The sequence below is a fragment of the Peromyscus leucopus genome, chromosome 8b, assembly GCF_004664715.2.
Source record: "Peromyscus leucopus breed LL Stock chromosome 8b, UCI_PerLeu_2.1, whole genome shotgun sequence".
NCBI classification, from domain to species: Eukaryota; Metazoa; Chordata; class Mammalia; order Rodentia; family Cricetidae; genus Peromyscus; species Peromyscus leucopus.
Window position 1 is genome coordinate 64,065,302 of NC_051086.1, and position 20,578 is coordinate 64,085,879.

Genomic DNA, 20,578 nt, shown 5'->3' on the forward strand with positions numbered 1-20,578 from the left:
AATTGAATCAGAGGTCCTGAACTACATCCCTAGCCCTGAATAATCGGAGTGTCACCTTTTAGAAAATACTTTCTTAAAGACTGTCTTCTGGGCAAGGGGTGTGGCTCAATGGGAGAGCATGTGCTTAGCAGGTGTGAGTCCATGCCCCCACCCCCTTCATTCACTGTCTTCAGATGCTTTACAGCACATGAAAAACAGGTAGTGCATGCTCAGGGAGGCAGGAATTCAGTGCAGGTGGAGTGAACCCTGCAGGAGAAAGGCTTATCTATACTGAGATGGGGTTAGTTTCAGGACTCTCTGTGGTGGTATTTTATTTGTGCACCCCAATAAAGCTTATCTGAAGATCAGAGGAAAAAGCCAGTCACTATATTAAACATAGAAGTCAGGCAATGGTAACACACACCTTTAATTCTAGCATTCAGGAGGCAGAGATCCATCCAGATCTCTATGAGTTCAAGGCCACACTGGGAACAGAGCCAGGCGTGGTGGCACACGCCTTTAATCCCAGCGCTAAGAAACTCTGTCTTGAAAACCCAACAAAATGAAAAGCAAACATCATGATATTTGCCCCAGGATCTGTTCTATGGAAGGAGGTGGGCTGAGCTTTGAAGATTTACTGGATAATATTTGCTACAAAAGCACTGATCATAGGGCCAATTATTATTTCCCCTCCTGAGGCAAGATCTTCCTGATTCCTCACACACATGCCTGTGAATGATGGGGTGCCCAGTCTGCTTGAAAGGACCTTTGTTGTCCCTTGGCATTCACCTGGTTACCATTCCCAGGCTGTGGGGTTTCCCTCCTCACATGCAGCATATTAGCTGTTTGGGAGTGCTTAGCTGGGTCTTCCGGGATCTCTAGCTCTCTCTGTATGCCTCTCCTCCCTGGCACTTTGGTGGCCTGGACTCCTCAGGCTACACACAGCCTCAGGGAGAACAGAGTATTCTACCTGGGCTCCCTGTGTACACCATGGCCTGGTGGCTCTGCCTAGCAGGACTCGCCTTATTTCACCTCTCAGCAAGCACTGCCTGTCCTTGCCTGATGTCCTAGGTCTTGGTCTTGAAAATGTTTTTTTTTTTTTTTCCCACATATTTTATTTATTTTTTTGGTTGTGGTTTAAGGTAGGGTGTAGAGGTCTCATCTTAGGCCCTGTCTTTTTTTCATTGTTTCTTCCTTTTTTTTGGGATATAGTGTTTCTGTGTAGCTCTGGCTGAAATCACAAAAGTCTACTTGCCTCTGTCTCTTGAGTCTTGGGATTAAAGGCTCGTGACTTATCTATGCCTGGCTCTCACTCTTGATCCTCCTGTCTGTGTGTTATGAATGCTAAGACGACAGGAATGTGCCACCACATCCGGCCATTGCGGCTTTTTATATACGTAGAAAACTTATTCCTGTATCCCCCCCTTTCTCTCTCTGCCTTTGCTTATTTTCTTTGCACAGTTTTCTTGCTGTTTCCTTCTGGCATCTTACTTGTCTTTCACGGGGAAGCCACTTGCTGAAGTATAGCTCTTGAGGAAATAAGTTACTCAGCTAGGTTGCGCGGTGGTTTCAGTTTGGGTTAGGGCCTCACCTCAGCCTCTGCCACGTCCTCTGCTCAGGACCCCCTTCCCTCAACTTGTATATTTCTTGGTCATTAGGGTTGGTATGACAAGAAACTGCCTTAGGCCATAGCCCTGCTGAGTGCTGGCCATGTGACCACTTCTGTTCTGCAGCTGTCAATCTGCTTTCTGTCCCCCACCCGCTTCCCCATTCCTGTGCTTACTCACTTTGGGTATCACTCGTTTGTGATGAGTACTGCCTTTTATGGAACACTACTTTTGTCTTCTGCTGAGAAGGTGGAGTTCTTTCCTCCTTCAGTCTGGTGAACACATAGGTAGAGCAAGCTTTTGAATGGACTTGCCTCCTTGCGTTCGAAGGTTACAGTCTCCCTGGTCTACGGGTTTGTTTACATGTTGTGAAGTTTTGAGATGCATTCTCTCTGAATAGAATTTCTCAGAATATGCTTTAGGGAAAACCTAGAAAATAAAGAGTTATCAAGAACCCAACCCCTCTACCCTCTGGCTTTTCATCATTAATGTAGGTACAAATAAAATTACATGCCATACTACTATGCTTGTAAAACACACTGAATTGTGATGATCTCAACAATGATAAGAGACCTGACAATAAAGGACAAAGGCCAGAAAAATAAAAACCATTTTTCCTCATCAAATAAGTAGCAGGTTGTTAATTATAACTCTAAGTTGAAATTTCTTCTGGTTTTAGGAAAGAGAGATTAATACTTCATTACTAGCCGGGCGTTGGTGGCGCACGCCTTTAATCCCAGCACTCGGGAGGCAGAGCCAGGCAGATCTCTGTGAGTTCGAGGCCAGCCTGGGCTACCAAGTGAGCTCCAGGAAAGGCGCAAAGCTACACAGAGAAACCCTGTCTCGAAAAACCAAAAAAAAAAAAAAAAAAAAAAAAAAAAAAACTTCATTACTAATTCATCTCCAAATTCATAACATAAAAACAAAGAACAAACTGGAAAAAAAGCCCTACCATCTTGTCAATTTTGAAGAAATCACAAATTCTTTCATAGGTTACAAGTAGGAGGCACACACCTAGGAATATGTATCTGCATGCTAGAAGAGAGCCACAGACAGGTTTGATTTCCGTCACGGGGAGAAGACATTTAATGCAGGTTGGAATTTACTAAACAAGAACTCAGACTGAGACAAGAATACTTCAATTCCTCAGGCAAAACCAACTGTATTCATTAGTACAAGTCTTTAAGTAATAGATAATGAGCTCTGACTTCTTCTATTGTCCATGCTTTGCCATGACTAAATATTTACAGGAAAACAAGCCTGCTTGTGTGAGTTAGGGATGTTTACTGTGGAGACTTCTGTCATAGTCTTCCACTCTTTGGTATGTTTCCTAGCTTTACAGTTTTTTGGCAGATGCAGGGGGTCCATTTAGGCCCCCAGACTACAGGATGGCGCTAGCCACACTCAGAGCCAGGCTCTTCCTTCTCAACTACTGCCCCACATGCTAACTGTCTCTCAGATACCCAGCAGTGTGCTTTATTAAGTCTTAGGCATCTCTCATCCAGTCAAGCTGACAATATGGATGAACCACCACAAAAGCCTGCATATTTATTGATTTTTTAATCAGTTCTCTACATTCTGCTTTTCTACCAGAAGACAACTAAGCATAATTCATAAGTTATATATACTTAAATGTAAAATATTTAAAAATCCATTTCTTTCTATCTTTTCTTTTTAGAATACAAAGTTTAATAAGAAAGAATAGTGTACTTAGGAGGCAAGGGCAGGTAGATCTCTGTGAATTTGAAGTCAGCCTGGTCTACATAGAGATCTTGTCCCAAACAAATAAAGACTGGTCACATTATACTATATACATTTTACCAGCAAAAATAAAGACAGTAGAACTTGTAGGCACAGGTATGACACTAGCAAGGAGCTCTGAGCATTTCTGAGAACGTGGGAATGCCTTTCAGGAAGGAAAGAAACTGACACCTGTACCATTTGACACCACTGATTTTTGTTGTGTGATCTTGTTCTTGCACCAAGATGGGGTAGGGGAAAGACAGCACACCACAAGGAGAACATTAAATTACTAGACGGCACTGCCCCAGCACTCCATGGCCACTTACAGGAAAAAAAACTCCATCTCCAACATTTCAACAAACAACCTGACAAACTCTACTCCTCTGCCTAAAATTATTTACTGACTAGTCCCCATCACCCCAGGGAAATCTGTGGCCCATATTACTTTTAAAAACATTTATTATTTTTATGTGTACGTGTATAAGTGTTTTGCCTGCTGCATATATGTCTGTGCACCATATGTGTGCATTGCCCACAGAGGACAGAAGGCATCAGATTCCTGGAACTGGAGTTACTGATGGTTATGAGCTTCCATTTGGATGCTGAAAATTGAACCTGGATCCTCTGGTAGAGTAGCAAGTGCTCTTAACAGCTGACCCATCTCTTCAGCCTATATTTCTTATATTATTGTTCCAACCACTTCCAGCCCCTTTGCCAAGATGCCATCCTGTTTTATAGTGATTTTCTCAGAATATGCTGTCATAATTGTTGCTATAACAATTTCTGCCTGTCCTGGGAATTTCTTCAACCTTTATGGACCTACATGCTATCTTAAATTTGCTTTCTAATTTGTTTATAGTCATGGCAGACACACTAACTGATTATGTTTGGGATAAATACAAAGCAGTGGCAATAAGAATAGAAAGTAACTTCTATTGTTTGGATTGAATTACATTACATTTGTATTGGCAGCAATGAACTAACCATGAGGGAATCTCTTATTGTTGGCAAAGCTAGATACTAGAAAAGTAGAGGATCATTCCCAGACTTGAAACTACGGCTGGGTGTTAATTTCACCTTCTATGAAATGGATCCTTTAATTTGTCCTTGTGAAGGAAAATAATGATATATTCACATTGGAACAAAACAAGTTTAGTGATAAGTATGATTAAACATTCTGTGTATTTCAAACTCATCTTTCAGTTACAAAAATAAAATTTTACCTCTTGAAATGATTCACCAGGACTCCAACAAGTTCTCCAATTCGACTCTCATGGGTTGGCTGTTTGCTGAAGAGGCAGACAATGAGGTCTTTGTTGTCTTTTGTATGGAACACTACGAGCTGGTCCTTTCCATTGGAGACACTCAGACCAGTCAACTGCAAGGAGACGACATGCAAAACACTATTAGGATATCTCTCAGAAGAACGAATTAGATCAGGTTACAGTAATGACGCTGATGGCTTTTGCCTTTATCAAGTTCCATGAAATAAATAAGTAGGTTTAAGAAAACGAAAAAGGTAAAAAATGAACGTGATTGGAAATCAAAGAAACAAAAAGTCGATTCTTTCAGAAAATGAATAAAATTGACAAGCTTCTAGCACGCATATGCAATAGAACTACATTCTGTTTCTATCAACTACTACCTATTTATAAAAATAATCTGAAGAGCTTCTGTAAGGCAAAGGACACTGTCAACAGGACAAAATGGCAGACTACAGAATGGGAAAAGATCTTCACCAACCTCACATCCAACAGACTGCTGATTTCCAAAATACATAGAGAACTCAAGAAACTAGGTACCAACAAACTAAATAATCAAATTAAAAAATGGGGTACAGATCTAAACAGAGAATTCTCCACAGAAGAGTCTCAAATAGCTGAGAAACATTTAAGGAGATGTTCAACATCCTTAGCCATCAGGGAAATGCAAATCAAAACGACTCTAAGATTCCATCTTACATCTGTCAGAATGACTAAGATCAAAAACACAAGCTCATGCTGGAGAGGATGTGGAGCAAGGGGAATACTCCTCCACTGCTGGTGGGAGTGCAAACTTGTACAGCCACTTTGGAAGTCAGTGTGGTGGTTTCTCAGAAAACTGGGAATCAATCTACCACAAGACATAACTATATCACTCTTGGGCACATACCCAAAGGATGCTCAAGCATACCACAAGGACACTTGCTCTACTATGTTCATAGCAGCTTTATTTGTAATAGCCAGAACCTGGAAACAACCTAGATGCCCCTCCACTGAGGAATGGATAAAGAAAATGTGGTACATTACACAATGAAGTATTACTCAGCTGTAAAAAACAAGGTTGAAGACAAATGGATGGAACTAGAAAAAAAATCATCCTGAGTGAGGTAACCCAGACCAAGAAAGATAAACATGGTATATACTCACTCATAAGTGGATATTAACTATAAAGTAAAGGATAACCAGGCTATAATTCACAGAGGCTAGGTAACAAGGAGGGCTGAAGGGGACGATGACACAGGGATCTCACTGGGAAGGGGAAATAGAGGCAATCTCCTGGGTGGACTGAGGGTAGGTGGGGATGGGAACTTGAGGGATCAGGTTGGAGTGGGAACAGAGGGATAGAGTAAGAGACTACTGGAAAGAGGGGAACATCTTGGGGTCAGATAAAAACCTGGAGCAAAGGAATCTACAGGATGACCCCAGATAAGACTCCTAGCAATAGCAGATACATAGCCTGAACTGGCCATCTCCTGTGACCAGATTGATGCCTAGCCCAATTGTCATCAGAAAGGCTTCATCCAGCAACTAACGGAAACAGATACAGAGACCCATAGCCAAACATTAGGAAGAGTTGGGGAATCCTGTAGAAGAGGGGGAGAAAGGATTATAGGAGCCAGAGCAGTCAAGGACACCACAAGAAAACTCACAGAATCAACTAACCTGGGCTCATAGGGGCTCACAGAGACTGAAGTGACAACCTGGGAGCCTGCATGGGACTGACCTAGTCACTCTGCATATATGTTATAGTTGTGTAGCTTGGTCCCCTGTGGGACTCCTAACAGGGGGAATGGGGCTGTCTCTGACTTTTACTGGCTTTTGGGACCCTACTCCCCATACTGTGTCACTTTGCCCAGTATCAATACATGGGGAAGTGCTAGTCTTATTGCAACTTGATATGCCATGTTTTGTTGATACTCATGGGAGACCTGTCCTTTCCTAAACAGAAACAGAGGGGGAGTGGACTGGGGGGTGGGGTGGGGGATGGGAACAGAGGGAGGAGTGGAGGGGGGAGGGGAAACTGCAGCTGGGCTATTAAATAAATAAATAAATTTATATAAAAAGAAAAGAGACAAAAATGGAGAGGCATTATATCCAGAACTAGGAATTCAGGGGGCTATCACCACAGACCACAAAGACATCACACATAAAAAGGGATTATTTGAACAACTCTAGGTATAACAGCACAGTCAACAACTTAAACCAAATAATTCCTTGAAAGTACAAACTACTAACCCTTCCTTCCTCCTCCAAGTAGTTTAACTGACTTGTATCTGTTGAAGAAATTAAATCTCTAATTAGAAATATTTCAATAGACATCCCAGGCTCAGATGATTTCATCAGTGAATTATACCACACATCTAAAGAAATACCATCAATCCTCCATATTTCTTCTAGAACATAGAAGGGAACACATATAACTCATTTTAAGAATCATCATTCTGATACCAAAAATGAAGATAGTATAAGAAAATAATAAACTGACACCCTCCATGAATTTTGATATGAAAACATTAGCAAACTGAATCCAATAACATATTTGAAAAATATACATTGAAACAAAAACAAAACAAAACAAAAACTAACAAACAAAATGCCTGGCCTTACAAAGACATTTTAAAAGCTAAAATCTTTAGATTTTACTTAGAAATCTAACAAAGTGTGTGTGTAGACCTACATATTGAAAACTATTAAATGCTGATAAGGTCAAATTACAATACAGATAGATGAAAGAAAAAAGACCCTAAACAAAGGAGGAAAAATACAGTTAGAGACTGGAAAATCTGATAATGTTTAGATGGCAATTTTCTACAAGTTGATCTACAGATTAACACAATCCCAGACAAAATGTTTTGGTTAAATATTAAAGTGCTGATTCTGAAGTATCTACGGAAAGTCAAGGGAACTCGAACAGCTACAGAAATTTTGAAAAAGGAAAGCAAGGCTGGAAGACTCACATCACTGATTTTAATAATATTTATAAAGCTGAAGTCATCAAGACAACGTAACTTGAAAGAAATGAAAGCTAAGATCAGGAATACAGCCACACAACTATGACTGTTGCATTGCCCACAATGCATTGTGCAAAAGATGACTCAGCAGAGAACAGACAACTTGAGATATTTGGGCATCTACATTCCAACAGAAACAAATGTTTATTCAAATCACATCCCTCACAATTCAATTCAAATTGGACCATAGGTCTAAACATAAAATGTTAACTATAAAACTTCTAGAAGAAAACTAATGATTGGAAATTACTTCACCCAAAGAAGGCATATGAATAGCAAATGAACATGAAAAGATGTTTAACATTCTTAGCAATTTAGAAAATGGCAAATAAAAATCATAATGAGATGCTACCACAAACCTGCCTGAATGACTAAGAACAAATTAAACGAACCATAACACAGACAGACGCATTCACAAGTGTACACACACACACACCAATTAATGAAAACCTCAAACCTTTGTTAACACAAGAATTATACATGGTTGCTTACAGCAGCTCTATATGAATGCAATCGAGTGCCTATCAATAGGTGAATGGATAAACAAACCGAGAGACATCTAAAAACAATACTCAGCAGTGAGGAGCAAACTGATGATGCGGATTATTCTATAAGCATAAACATCAAAGGTGTTGAGTGAAAGCACTCAGTCTCCAGAGGTTACACACATATGACTATGACTCCAGTTATGAGTTTTCCAGTATGATGGAGCCACTTTGTGTCCTGACCAGAGCAGTGCTTACTACAATATCTTAAGACTCATAGCCTTGTATACCAATCTCACACATGAAAGCCAATTTTATTATGTGCAAAGTAAAAATTATGGCTCCCTGGCTGTTTGGACCCCAAGGCACTCTACTTTGGACAACAAAGCAGACACTAGAGTGGTCTCTCATCATGGGCAAAGTTTGTTCTCCCATTGCAGGCAATACTGATGTGCTACCTCCTGAACACCTCTGGTGCCATGAGTGAGCAAGCAAGAAGTGGGGACCGGGCAGCTGCAGGTCAGCAGGCCACATGCTGGATCTAGCAAAGATAGAAACCTCATTCTCAGGGGAGTCAATGCAGTTAGATTCTGGAGACTACCCAAGCACAGAAGAAAACTCTTGAGTTGTAGACATGGAAGGCCAGGGAGAGCCATACATTTTACAGTTGAGAAAAGCAGGGTTCAAGGTGCTCAGCTGATGTGTTGACCCAGAAACTAGAAATCAGGCCATGAATTGACTCACACCCACTTTTTCCTGTCATACTCAGTTTAATTTCTTTTTGTTTTTCTAGTGCTGGAGATCCAGCTCAGAGCCTTGAGCATGCCAGCAAGTACTCTACCACTGATCTACACTGCCAGCCCTATTATAAAGCTTTTCCAAATACCACATATAAATGAACAGAAGATTCTTAAGTCAGTATTCCTATGAAAACATTTTCAGAGGAGTTGAGTTCTCAGGTAGATTTTGTTTGATTGTTTATTGTGTGTGTGGGCACCCACAGGCCACACGGCACATGTGTGGAGGTCAGAAGACAACTGGTGGGAGTTGGTTCTCTCCTTCTACTAAGTGCATCCCAGGGGTGGAAATGAGGTCACCAGCCTTTGCCCACTGAGCCGTTCCATCATCCCCTGGCTGTGGTGCATTTTAACAAATGTCAGGTCAGTGTTTAATGGAGAGCATGGAAAACAGTACAGTAATTGGAAATCGTTCACTAACCTCTGTACAAATGGTTGTCTGAGGCTAGTGGTAAGACAATACAGCAATTTCTCTGCCACTTAGACATATTGCATCCCAATGATTTTTGTGTGATTAAATTAAAAATATCATTTTCATTTGAAAAAGCATTTTTATGCCTATGATGCTTCACTGTCATTTGATTACTTTATTTGTGAAATCCAAAATTGAATTTATGCAGCACTTCACAGGAAAGCTTGATTAAAGCCTAATAAAATGAGAATTAGAGTAGCAGTTAACTGCCAGTGCTTCCCAGGAGTGTTAGCTGCAGGGGCTGGGGAGAGCAGCTGGAGGCATCCGGCTGCTGGGATCCCCACTGGAGCATACACACACAGAGGACCACTTCCCAGAATGCCCTTCCTTGGCCACTACCTAGTCCATCAGAGCTTCATTTCCCATTCCCTATCTTTCCCTGTGGAGGAAGGAATTCGTTCTTTGTGTACTTAGGGTGTGTCAAGTCCTGGAAGAAAGAGAGCAAGCAGCACTTAGCTTGCTCCACCATACAAGGAAAGATTAGGTCTCCCTGTCTGGAGGCAGACACTGAGAAGTCTCCTTCTGTTCTGGAAGGCCGCATGGTGAGTGGGAGGACTGTGGGGCTGCAGGAGGCCTGCCTGTGCAACCCACTTCAGTCATGTGATCTCAGACACCCGTTCAATTTCCTGGGGACTCAGCCTCCTCTTCTGCCATCTCTCTGGCCCACGGCATGGAACTCTTCTTGATCCTTCTGCCTCAGAGCCTTTCAAGTGCTGGGATTACAAGCACTGCCAGGCCTAGATGACAAATCTTACATTATTTAGAATGCTCTATTGCACAGAAAAATGTGGAAGCCATCCTGATTACTTTAATTCTGGTAGCAAGATTTGATGAAGCATAAATGTTTCATGTTCTCCCACTCTCATGGTCTTATATGAGTGCCCCCTCCCAATCAAAAGTGAGTTTCATGAGTACAGACGGGAAAATCCAAAATAATCAACAAGCTGAATTCACAAGTGAAAGAATGGCTTGCATTAGGAAAAACACTAGTAAAACTCAGATGGTTAGAAGGCCATATCTTCCTGTTATCTGTATGATCTATGCTTGTCTAACTCGAGTTCATTCCTTGAGGTCAGACTTGATGGCTTTCAGTTAAGGCAAGCATACAATTCTGGATATACATTATTTTACAACACCTCATGTATACAAACAATACCCCTTTCTACAGCAAGTGGTAAGGGCTCATGTGCATTTATTATCATTTCATCATTTTTATTGGTTATAGCTTTTTCTGACTTCTTGGTAATCTGTGGCAGTAAAGTGCAGTAGACAGAGGAGAAAACAAATTTTCTCCTTGGAGTTAAAGTATGAAAGGCCTCAGATCTGGCTGATCACACAGAACTCCACCTGGATCTTTTAATATAACTAAAATAGAAAGCTCTGTGTGTGTGTGTGTGTGTGTGTGTGTGTGTGTGTGTGTGTGCGCACGCGCGCGCGCGCATGCATGCATGCATGCACACGTACATACAGGTGCTGGGGAGGTCAGAAGAGAATCTCCTGAGCATGAGTAGTCATGAGCTGCCTAGTGTGCGTGCTGAGAACAGAACTTGGGATCTCTGAAAGAACAGTGCATTCACTCCTAACCTTTGAGCTATCTCTCTAGTTTGTAATGTGATTTTAATTGATAGACATATGCCACCTACATCTTATTTTTATAAATAGCAGGTAAAAAATAAGTAATTGTAAATTAAAACATATAACTCCCATGTAGCTAGAGTTTTCCTGTCTTGCCCACAGTCAGGACAAATCTTTCTCACCCGCCAGTCCCACAGCCGCTCAGACCCAACCAAGTAAACACAGAGACTTCTATTGGTTACAAACTGTATGGCCGTGGCAGGCTTCTTGCTAACTGTTCTTAAATCTTAAATTAATCCATTTCCACAAGTCTATATACCCTGCCATGCGGCTCGTGGCTTACCGGCATTTTTTCATGCTGCTTGTCAGGGTGGCGGCTGGCAGTGACTCCTTCTGCCTTCCTGTTCTTTTATTTCTCCTCTCTGTTAGTCCTGCCTATACTTCCTGCCTAGCCACAGCCAATCAAGTTTCATTTATTGACCAATCAGAGCAACTTGACATACAGACCATCCCACAGCACAGCCAAGTGCAGACCATCTGAGACACCTGCACTCAGGCTTGTGGTCCTAATCATCCTCTATGTGGACCTGCTGGGTAAAGCCACGAGGAACCCAAGAACGGGCTCCCACAGGACATACAGATCATCCCACAGCACTCCCACTCCTATACAACTTAAGAGCACTTCCAGAGAACCAGCACTCACATGGTAGTTCACAACTCTCTGTAACTTTAGTTCCAGAGAATCCAAAGCCTTCTTCTGGCCTCCAAGGGCACTGAATGCATATGGTGCATACACTTACATGTAGGCAAAACACCAATATTCATAAATAAAAAAATTGAAAAGAACTTAGAAAAAAATTGAGACATTAACTGCTGGTAGGAATGTAAATATGTTGCCATTATGGAAATCAATATGGAAACTCCTTCAAAAACAAGAGAGCTACTAACGAATTCAGCCACAGCACTCTAGGCACATACCCGAAAGAACTGGAACAAACATACCTTGCAAACTCATGTTTGCTGTGGTACTGTTTACAGCAGCCAAGCTCTGGAACCAACTTAGAGTCCCATCAATAGATAGATGGATGGGTCAAAGTGACATATATACTTTGTGGAATTTTGCTCAGTAGAAAGGAAAAGGGAAATTATGTTTCTTGAAGAAAATGACCAGGACCGGAGATGATTATGTTAAGCAAGGCAGACTCAAAAAGACAAGGGTTGAATGTTTTCTCTTATGTTTAGAACCCTAGATTTCTCCCATATGTGGAATCTAGATGTATATGATATGAAAACAGCAGGGAGACTAGTCAGGAAAAGAAAGGAGATTAGTGGGAGGGAGATGGGAAGTGAATACGGTCAAAGCACATGGCACATATGTACGAAAATACCAGAAGGAAACTGCTATTTTGTATAATCGGTATATGCTAAAATTGAAGTACAACTTACAACATAATTTGCATGTGGCGTATTTGTAATATTTAGTATACAGATGGATGATTCTGACACCAAAGTCAAGATATGAAATATACCTTCACATCAGTGTGTTCCCTCAGGCTGTTCTTTTTCATTTTTCAGGCTTAGTTCTGGATCTGCATAAGAGTGACCAGTATTTCTGGGGGGTGGATGGGTGGGTTGTGAAACAGTCTCACTCTACAGTGCGGCCAGTAGTCCTCTGGCTTCAGTGTATGGAGCTCTGGGACTTCAGGTGTTTTAGCCACTATGCCCTGCTTTAAAAACTCTTATAGGTTACAAAGATGACTATTCAGACTGTTAAATCCAAGGGTCCACTGTAGTAAGAATAAACTCATAAAATATTGAACTATCTCCCTATCCACTATTTACATAGGTATCTACTACTAGACTGAGGATTTCCAATATATATAGCTAATCTTCAGATGGGCCTGGTAGACCCTGTCTCAAAATTTCAAAATAAATAAAGGTCTGGGGATGTAGTTTTGTGGTAGAGTGCTTGCTTAGCATATGTAAGGCCATAAGTCCAATCTTTAGTACAGGAAAATAAACATATAAATATATAAATTAATTTAAAAATGTTTGTATTAGTTCTTTGAGAATTTTATAAAATGAATATTTTGATCATATTTACCCTCACTCCTCTCCCCATCTCTCTACCCCTTCTCCATTTTATGTCCTCTTTTTAAAAATAACCCTCTGAGTCAATTTGTGCTGACCATATACCTGTAGGTGTGGGGCCATCCACTGGATGTGGTCCACCTACCAGGCAACATGCCCTTAAAACGTGCCTCTCCTTCCCTAGGAGCCAACAGGCTCTGTAAATGCTCCGGTTAGGGTGGGGTTCATGAGCCCCTCTTCACTCCATGTCAGAATGCTGACTAGATGGATCTGATAGGGGGCTTGCACTGGGACATAGCTGATATCAGTTCATGAGTACAGCAAACCTGTCATATCTAGAAGACACTGTCTTGCTCTGTCCTCCCTGACCTCTGGCTCTTACAGTCTTTTGGCCTCCTCTTCTGGAATGGTCTCGGAGCCTTGGCAGGGGGATGACGGAGATGTTCCATCTGTGGCTGAGCACGCCACCGACACTCAGTCTCTGCATTTTGATCAGTTGGGAGTTTCTTGCTAACTACTGTCTACTGCACAAGGAAACTTCTCTGATGAGTTCTGAGAATTGCACTCATCTATGACAAATTCTAATTTTTTAAGGTGACATACCAGCTAAACACTGTGCTGCTGGTCTTAAAGGGGCTAGTTAAATTCCTTTTATTTTTCCATGACAGGGTTTCTCTGTGTTGCTCTGGCTGTCCTGGAACTCATTCTGTAGACCAGACTGGCCTCGAACTTATTAAATTTTTATAATAACAGAACGTAGGTCCCCCTGTCCCCCGCCCCCACAATTCCATTTGGGCTGGAAGTGCCACACAGTGATAGAGCACTTGCCTGGCATGCTTGAGGCCCTGGGATCACTCACTCCCAGTAACTGAAAGTACTTGACAGGAAGTTTGAAATGTAAGCTGTGTTGGTTGCTGCGGCAGGAAGGGGCGGCTGTCTGCTGAGGGCCACTGTACCCGTCACTTTCCTTGTCTGTTCTGCTTCACACTCCCCTTTCCCTCCCATGTCTTGATACCTCAACCTGAGTGTGTCCCTATGCACATGTCAGAGAAAACTGTGGGCCCTGACAAGGCCAGCTGTAAATCCCAGAATCTTAAAAGTGAACTAATTTCTGAAGCATGTGAATCACAGAACCACAGGCAAAGGCTTAGGTGCTTCATGACAAAAGACCAGAAATATAACAGGCCATGTCACGTTGAAGAATTCACTCTTCAGGGACCACTGAGAACTTCCTGGGAGGAGACCATTGTGTCTTGATTCCCTTGGGGGATGATTGCTCTAGATTTACTCTGTGGTCCTCTTAGTAGGAGGCCCTCTTCTCTCAGCTGGCTACAGCCCTCTCAACACCATCTCAGAGGACCACAGTAACTTGGGGATTTCTCCCCTCCAGAGAGATGTGGGTGTTGATGAAATCAAAGTGGTCATGAAATTTCTCCTGGTTCTGCTTGTATTCTGATATATATACTCTTTGAATTTACTATTCTCTACTTCATTTCTTCAGTTTGACTGCAGGGCTATAATAATGATGCTCTTTTGATCTCAATCAACAAATTGACTTGGCTGTTTCTCAACGGAGAACACTCTGTTCATTCTGTTTTCCCTTCCGACACTTGGAAGGCAGCTGGGCTGGCTCTTCACAGGGCTCCATGTAACGGCTCACTTTCTCTCTCTCTCTCCCCCTCACTTCTCTCTCTTCTCCCCACTCTCGCTCTTCTTGTTCCTGCCTTCTTGTCTCAGTGAGATTTAGATCCCAAATCCTAACAGTACTGTTACATCATGGACATATCCCACTGTTGGGGATAACTGAGAGTCCATCTCCCTGTAAACAACCATTGCTCAAAACAACTAAATACTTGTGCCCCGAGCCACTATGTATGCAAGCTGACTGTCCTCAGGTGACCATTCTGAGAGGAAGCCACGCCTCACAGAGCACAGAAACTCTGGCTCAGCAGTATTGGTTTGAGCAATCCCAGCTCTGGGCCAGGCAAGCATGAGGGCTTCGGTGTTTTCACAGCCCGTTGTTTACCTTAATCTTTTTCTGCTGTAATAGCATGATATCACAGCGTCACAGGCAAGGCAAGCAACGATGAAGCGAGGTTTACTCTGGCACATAGCTCTGGTCTGTGGTTGAGGAGACACACTTGGAGTCATCCTTGCTAGCAGAATCCAGACATGGGGCAGGATATCTCTTGGTCTAGGTGTGAGTCTTTTAGGTCTCTCTCTCTTCCAGTATAGACACCAGTCTCCAGCACAGGCTCTACTCAGGACCTTATCATAACCACCTCCCAAGGGCCCCCCCCTCTAGTCACATGCTTTGATTAAATTTCCATCCTCTTAGACAGCTATAACTGGGATTCAGTTCCCATGTGGATCTCACAGGAGGTAGATAGCTCTCAGGTACAGAAGGTGCTGAGAAGCAGCCTTAGTATCATCCCAGCTGACGCCCAAGGCACTATGGAGCAGAGGTGAACTGGCCTTTTCCAAACTCAGCCCACAGAATCTGTGAGCATAAGATGGTGATTTAATTATTTATTTCTCCTGGGCCTGGGATACTTTGTTACCTAGCAACAGTCACTGGAATAAAAATATGGAGAGAAGAGGGGATGCCACTGTAACAGCCCTAACACAATTGGCATAGGCTTTGGGAAGTGGGTAGGAGGTGGAAGAGGAGCCTCCTGGGGGATACTGATGGGTTTCTAGGAGGTGTGATGTGAAGGCTGCAAGTAAGGGAAGGAAAACAAGACCTCGGACCAGAATAAAAGGTATTCTGGCTACCAAGGGGACAGGTAATGTGACAATATTGGTGTCAATGAAGAAGTAGGGATAGAAAATGCACCAGCAAGTGTGGTGATCCAGATAAGGAGGTTTCTAGATGGAGTAAGGGAAATGCCTTCTGGCTTCCTGCTATGAAAAAAAAATGTGAGAGGAGAGAAAAGATCCTAATAAAGAACTGTTCATCTTTCATGCAGAATTTGAAGGAAATATAAAGAAGCCCGCAACCGCTGGGCTTCAAAATACAACTGTTCCTTATTCTCAGCTTCTCCAGATGGCAAATGATTCTCAAATTAAGAAATGGTTTCAGGGCAATGGATCAAATCCAGATCAGGATTGTAAGGTCTGTTGTCATAACCTCAGAAACATCTAAAGCATTGCTTCAAAGAATGTTCCAGGCAGATGAAAGGCACTGAAAAGATCTTTAGGGCATGTCTTGTGAATTTTCTCCACTGAGACCAGTGTTCCAAGAGTCTCGAGGACCTTGTTCACAGCAGCACAAGGAACTCAAACACAGAGCAGATAGTTTTGCAGATTCTCGGCTATGTTCTTTCCCTCTAGCAGAGTAGACCATATATGAGATGTATGGTGGCTTCATCATGATTCACAGGAGGTGACATAGATTTCAGACTGTACTTCAGGAACAGAAATCACAATGCAGATGCTTCCGAACCCCTAGTTTCTGTGGGGAAGTAGTTAGGTTATGAAGGCAAGCTGCAAACACAAATGGCCAATTAATGACCAATTAATGACCCTCCCGATGCAAAAAGATTATGCACTCATCATTTTAGGTACACTGTTCTTATCCCACCTTTGCCAACAAGCTGAATCTACACACATTAGCTTCTCTCTATTTCAGGAATGACGGGTGATTTCAACTGTACTCTGATCATTTTGACCACAGTGCTATGAGATGGGATTGTACTTGCCTCCATCAACCACACTGTGACGGGGATTCTGAAGAGTACTTTGTAACCTGTAGGAGAGGAAGGGAATCTAATCCAAGACATACAGGAGGCAGCAGATAACACCAACACAAATGCATGCATGCACACACACACACACACACACACACACACACACACACATACACACATACACACATACACACACACACACACACACACACACACGTGCTGAGGAAGCCCTGTCAATGCTGCCTCTTTATCTGAAAATGAGGTCTTAATATTGTCTCATAGAAAGGATAACAAAATTATTTAAACTGCCACATGGAGAATACTGAACTAGTGCACACAGAGAATATTTTTTAAACTGTTAATTTGAATGAAGAATGGCTCAGGAATCTCTTGTGTCCTATGTCTTCTCTCTACTTCTTGTGCTACAGCATCCACAGAGACAATTCCCAGAGTCCCTGAAATGGCTTCTGTACCTCTTCTCATTTCAGTCCAGAACAGATCACTTAAAATCATCTAAAGCAGTGGCTCACGTAACCCTTTAGGGGGTTCTCAATCTGTGGGTAGTGATCCCTTTGGGGATTGCATATTAGGGATCCTGAATATCAGATATTTGCAATTCATAACAGAAGCAAAATGACAGTTATGAAGTAGCAATGAAATAATTTTATGGTTGGGGGTCACCACACGCGAGGAACTGTAGTAAAAGGTTGCAGCATTAGGAAGGTGGAGAACCAACGTGTCCTAGTTAGGGTTTCTACTGCTGTGAAGAGACACCATGACCACAGCAACTCTTTTTTGAGACAAGGTTCCTCTGTGCAGTTTTGGTGCCTGTCCTGGATCTCGCTCTGCAGACCAGGCTAACCTTGAACTCACAGAGATCTGCCTGGCTCTGCCTCCTGATTGCTGGGATTAAAGGTGTGTGCCACCACTGCCTAGTGAGGACAGCAACTCTTATAAAGGAAAGCATTTAATTGAGGTGGTGGCTTCTAGTTCAGAGGTTCAGTCCATTATCATTATAACAAGGGATATGGTGGCATGCAGGCAGACATGGTGCTGGCTACATCTTGATCAGAAGGCAACAGAAAGTGTCTGTGACATTGGGCAGTATCTTCAACATAGGAAGCCTCAAAGCCCGCCCCCACAGCGACACACTTCCTCCAACAAAGCCACACCTCCTAGTAGTGCAACTTCCATTGGGGCCACTTTCTTTTAAACCACTACACACTGGTTTAAGAACTTGGAAAAGGGCCAGGTGGTGGTGGTGCATATCTTTAATCCCAGCACTCGGGAGGCAGAGGCAGGTGAATTCCTGAGTTCAAGGCCAGCCTGGTCTATAGAGAGAATTTCAGGACAGCCAGGGATACACAAAGAAACTGTCTCAAAAACAAACAAACAAACAAACAAACAAACAACTTGGAAAAGAGGGCTGGAGAGGTGGCTAGGCTGTTCAGAGCACTGGTTGCTCTTTCAGGCAACCTAGGTTTGATTCCTAGTACCCACATGGTGGCTGGCAACTGTAATTCCAGTCCAGGGGTCCAATGCCCTTTTTGGGCCTCCATAGGCATGAGACACACACATGGTGCAGAGACATCCATTCAGGCAAAACATCCATAAACATAAAAATAAAAACATCTTAAAAAATTTGGAAATGGAGTTGCAGAGATGACTCAGTGATTAAACATCTTAAAAAATTTGGAAATGGAGTTGCAGAGATGACTCAGTGATTAAGAATACTGGCTTCTCTTCCAGAGGATCAAGGCTCTATTCCCAGTGTCCACAGGTGGCTTACCACCATTTGTAACTCAAGTCCCAGGGCATCCAGTGCTCTCTTCTGGCCTCCTCAGACACCAGGCATGCATGTGGTGCAGAGACATACATGCAAGCAAAACATCCAGACACACAAATGATTACAATTTTAAAAGGAGTAAAAAATGGGAACTAAATACTTATGCCCGTCAAAGAAAACACACAAGAGCTGGCATATACCTATGGACCCCTGTGCCCTTGGACAGGCAGTTCTTCCTGAGCAGCAGCAGTTTCAGCATTTAATGCTGTAGTGTGGTGATGGGTCTTCCCAGCCTCTAGGGCTGCTAGAAATTAATCCCTGTGGCTTAGCCACTCAGCTGTGGTGTCTCGTTATAGCAATTGGGACCACTAAGACAGACAGACGACTCCACCCTAGATGGCTCTCCAGACAAATGACCGTCTATTGGGCTTCTCATTTGGCATTCCCCAGACACCTCAGTGCAACCTGTTTCAGGACTATTCTTTCCTGCACCTCTGCCTCTTTCCCTACACTTCCCATGGTGGTGAGAAGTCAGGACTGCTATCTACTCAGGCGTCCAGGAAGGAACTTCTGACGTGTGACTCGCTTTTCTCAATGCCCACAGCTTCTTGTTTGTGCACCTGAGTAGCGTTTTTCGCTTTTAAAGATTATTTTCATTACTCCCTGCCTCTCTGTGTGTATCCCATGTGCGTTCAGTTGCCTATACAGGCCAGCAGAGAACATACAATCCCCTGAAGTTGGAGTTACAGGTGGTTGTGAGTCACCAAACACGTGTGCTGGGTACTCAGGTTCTCTGAAGAGAAACAAGTGCTCTCAATCCCTGAGCCGTCTTGATAGGCCCCTGAGTAGCCCTTGAACCACCACCCGTGTCCCTTTCTCATTCTTGTCTGAGTTGAGGCTCTTGTGATTTCTCAGCACGTCACAGGAGCAGCTTTTCAACTGCTTTTCCTGTCTCCAGTCTTAGCCCGTCCAGTCCACCCATCAGCAACCATTTACCGAAGACTCACTGTGTGGAGGGAAGTGTTCTGGGGTTAAAGTCCATGGTCTAGTGGGGAGACAGATTTTAGACAACCATGCAATGTGTCAGGTGGTAGCAAAGAACACAATAACAGGAAAGGCACAGAGAGGGATAGCATGGAGGTCAATGCTTCATCTTGGAGTACTCCTTTGAGGGACTATGTGAGGCGCCCACGCAGTTGTCTGAGAAGCAATTCCACAAGAATAAGCCAGAAGAGTGGAGAGCCAACAGTGAGGCTCCGAATGCTGGCTTCCTTTTGTTGCTCTGACTTCTTTAGGATTTGCCAGTTTTCAAGGGGCTTGGGAGCAGTTTACGGTTGCTGAGCACTTTAGTTAGCCATGTGATGGGAACTGTGCTATGGACTTCACATACGATATCTCAGGGGTGCTTACAACGCCCACTGAGGGTGTTGGTACTTGACCATGACCTGTATACTCCCACATATCCTAATATCTGTGTTCTCAGACTCCACTGGCTATGATTGCATTTACCTCATGCACTGAAATGGTCTTTAAATGCAAATAGGGCATTTTCATAACTCCTCCAACTTTGTGAAAAGCCAGGATCTGAAATGTCAAGGATGCTGGAGAGCAGGGGTGGAAGGGCAGATGCTGGAGGTGGCTTCTGAGGCAGGAAAATGGCTGCTTTCTCTACCAAAGTCCAATGAGCACTTTAGCAAAGTGGGGCAAGATGCTGGTGAGTTGTGCTGGCCCTGCAGGGCAGTCCCCCAACCATGGTACACAGTAAAGAAGTCTCCGGGTACGTATAATTCCAATGAAATAGAATCTTTTTAATGTCTGTCATTTAGAAGACCAGCTTCTTTCTGTAATGCAGTTAAACTGTTCATTGTAACAGTTTTGTGCAAATAAAGTTTGTTCTGGATCCAGCTAAAACCAGAGAAACTCATTTACCAGATGCCTATCTAGGGCCACAGTTTGGGACCAGCATGCTCCCTGCCCCCAGACTGGGTGGGGTGGGTGCCAAGTGAGATGATGTACGCATTATTATTATAAAGGATGGAACCACTGGTTGATTGATTGATTGCTTGACTGGGTGTTTTTAT

General features: G+C 43.0%; 1 protein-coding gene across 1 annotated transcript in view; it reads right to left on the reverse strand.

The window, feature by feature from the left end:
* Myo1d (myosin ID) overlaps positions 1 to 20,578 on the reverse strand; it is a 308,709-nt gene that overhangs the window by 78,313 nt on the left and 209,818 nt on the right. Inside the window, exon 21 of the mRNA XM_028866972.2 lies at positions 4,553 to 4,707. Coding sequence (XP_028722805.1) covers positions 4,553 to 4,707 — 155 coding nt within the window. The remainder of the gene's footprint in view (positions 1 to 4,552; positions 4,708 to 20,578) is intronic.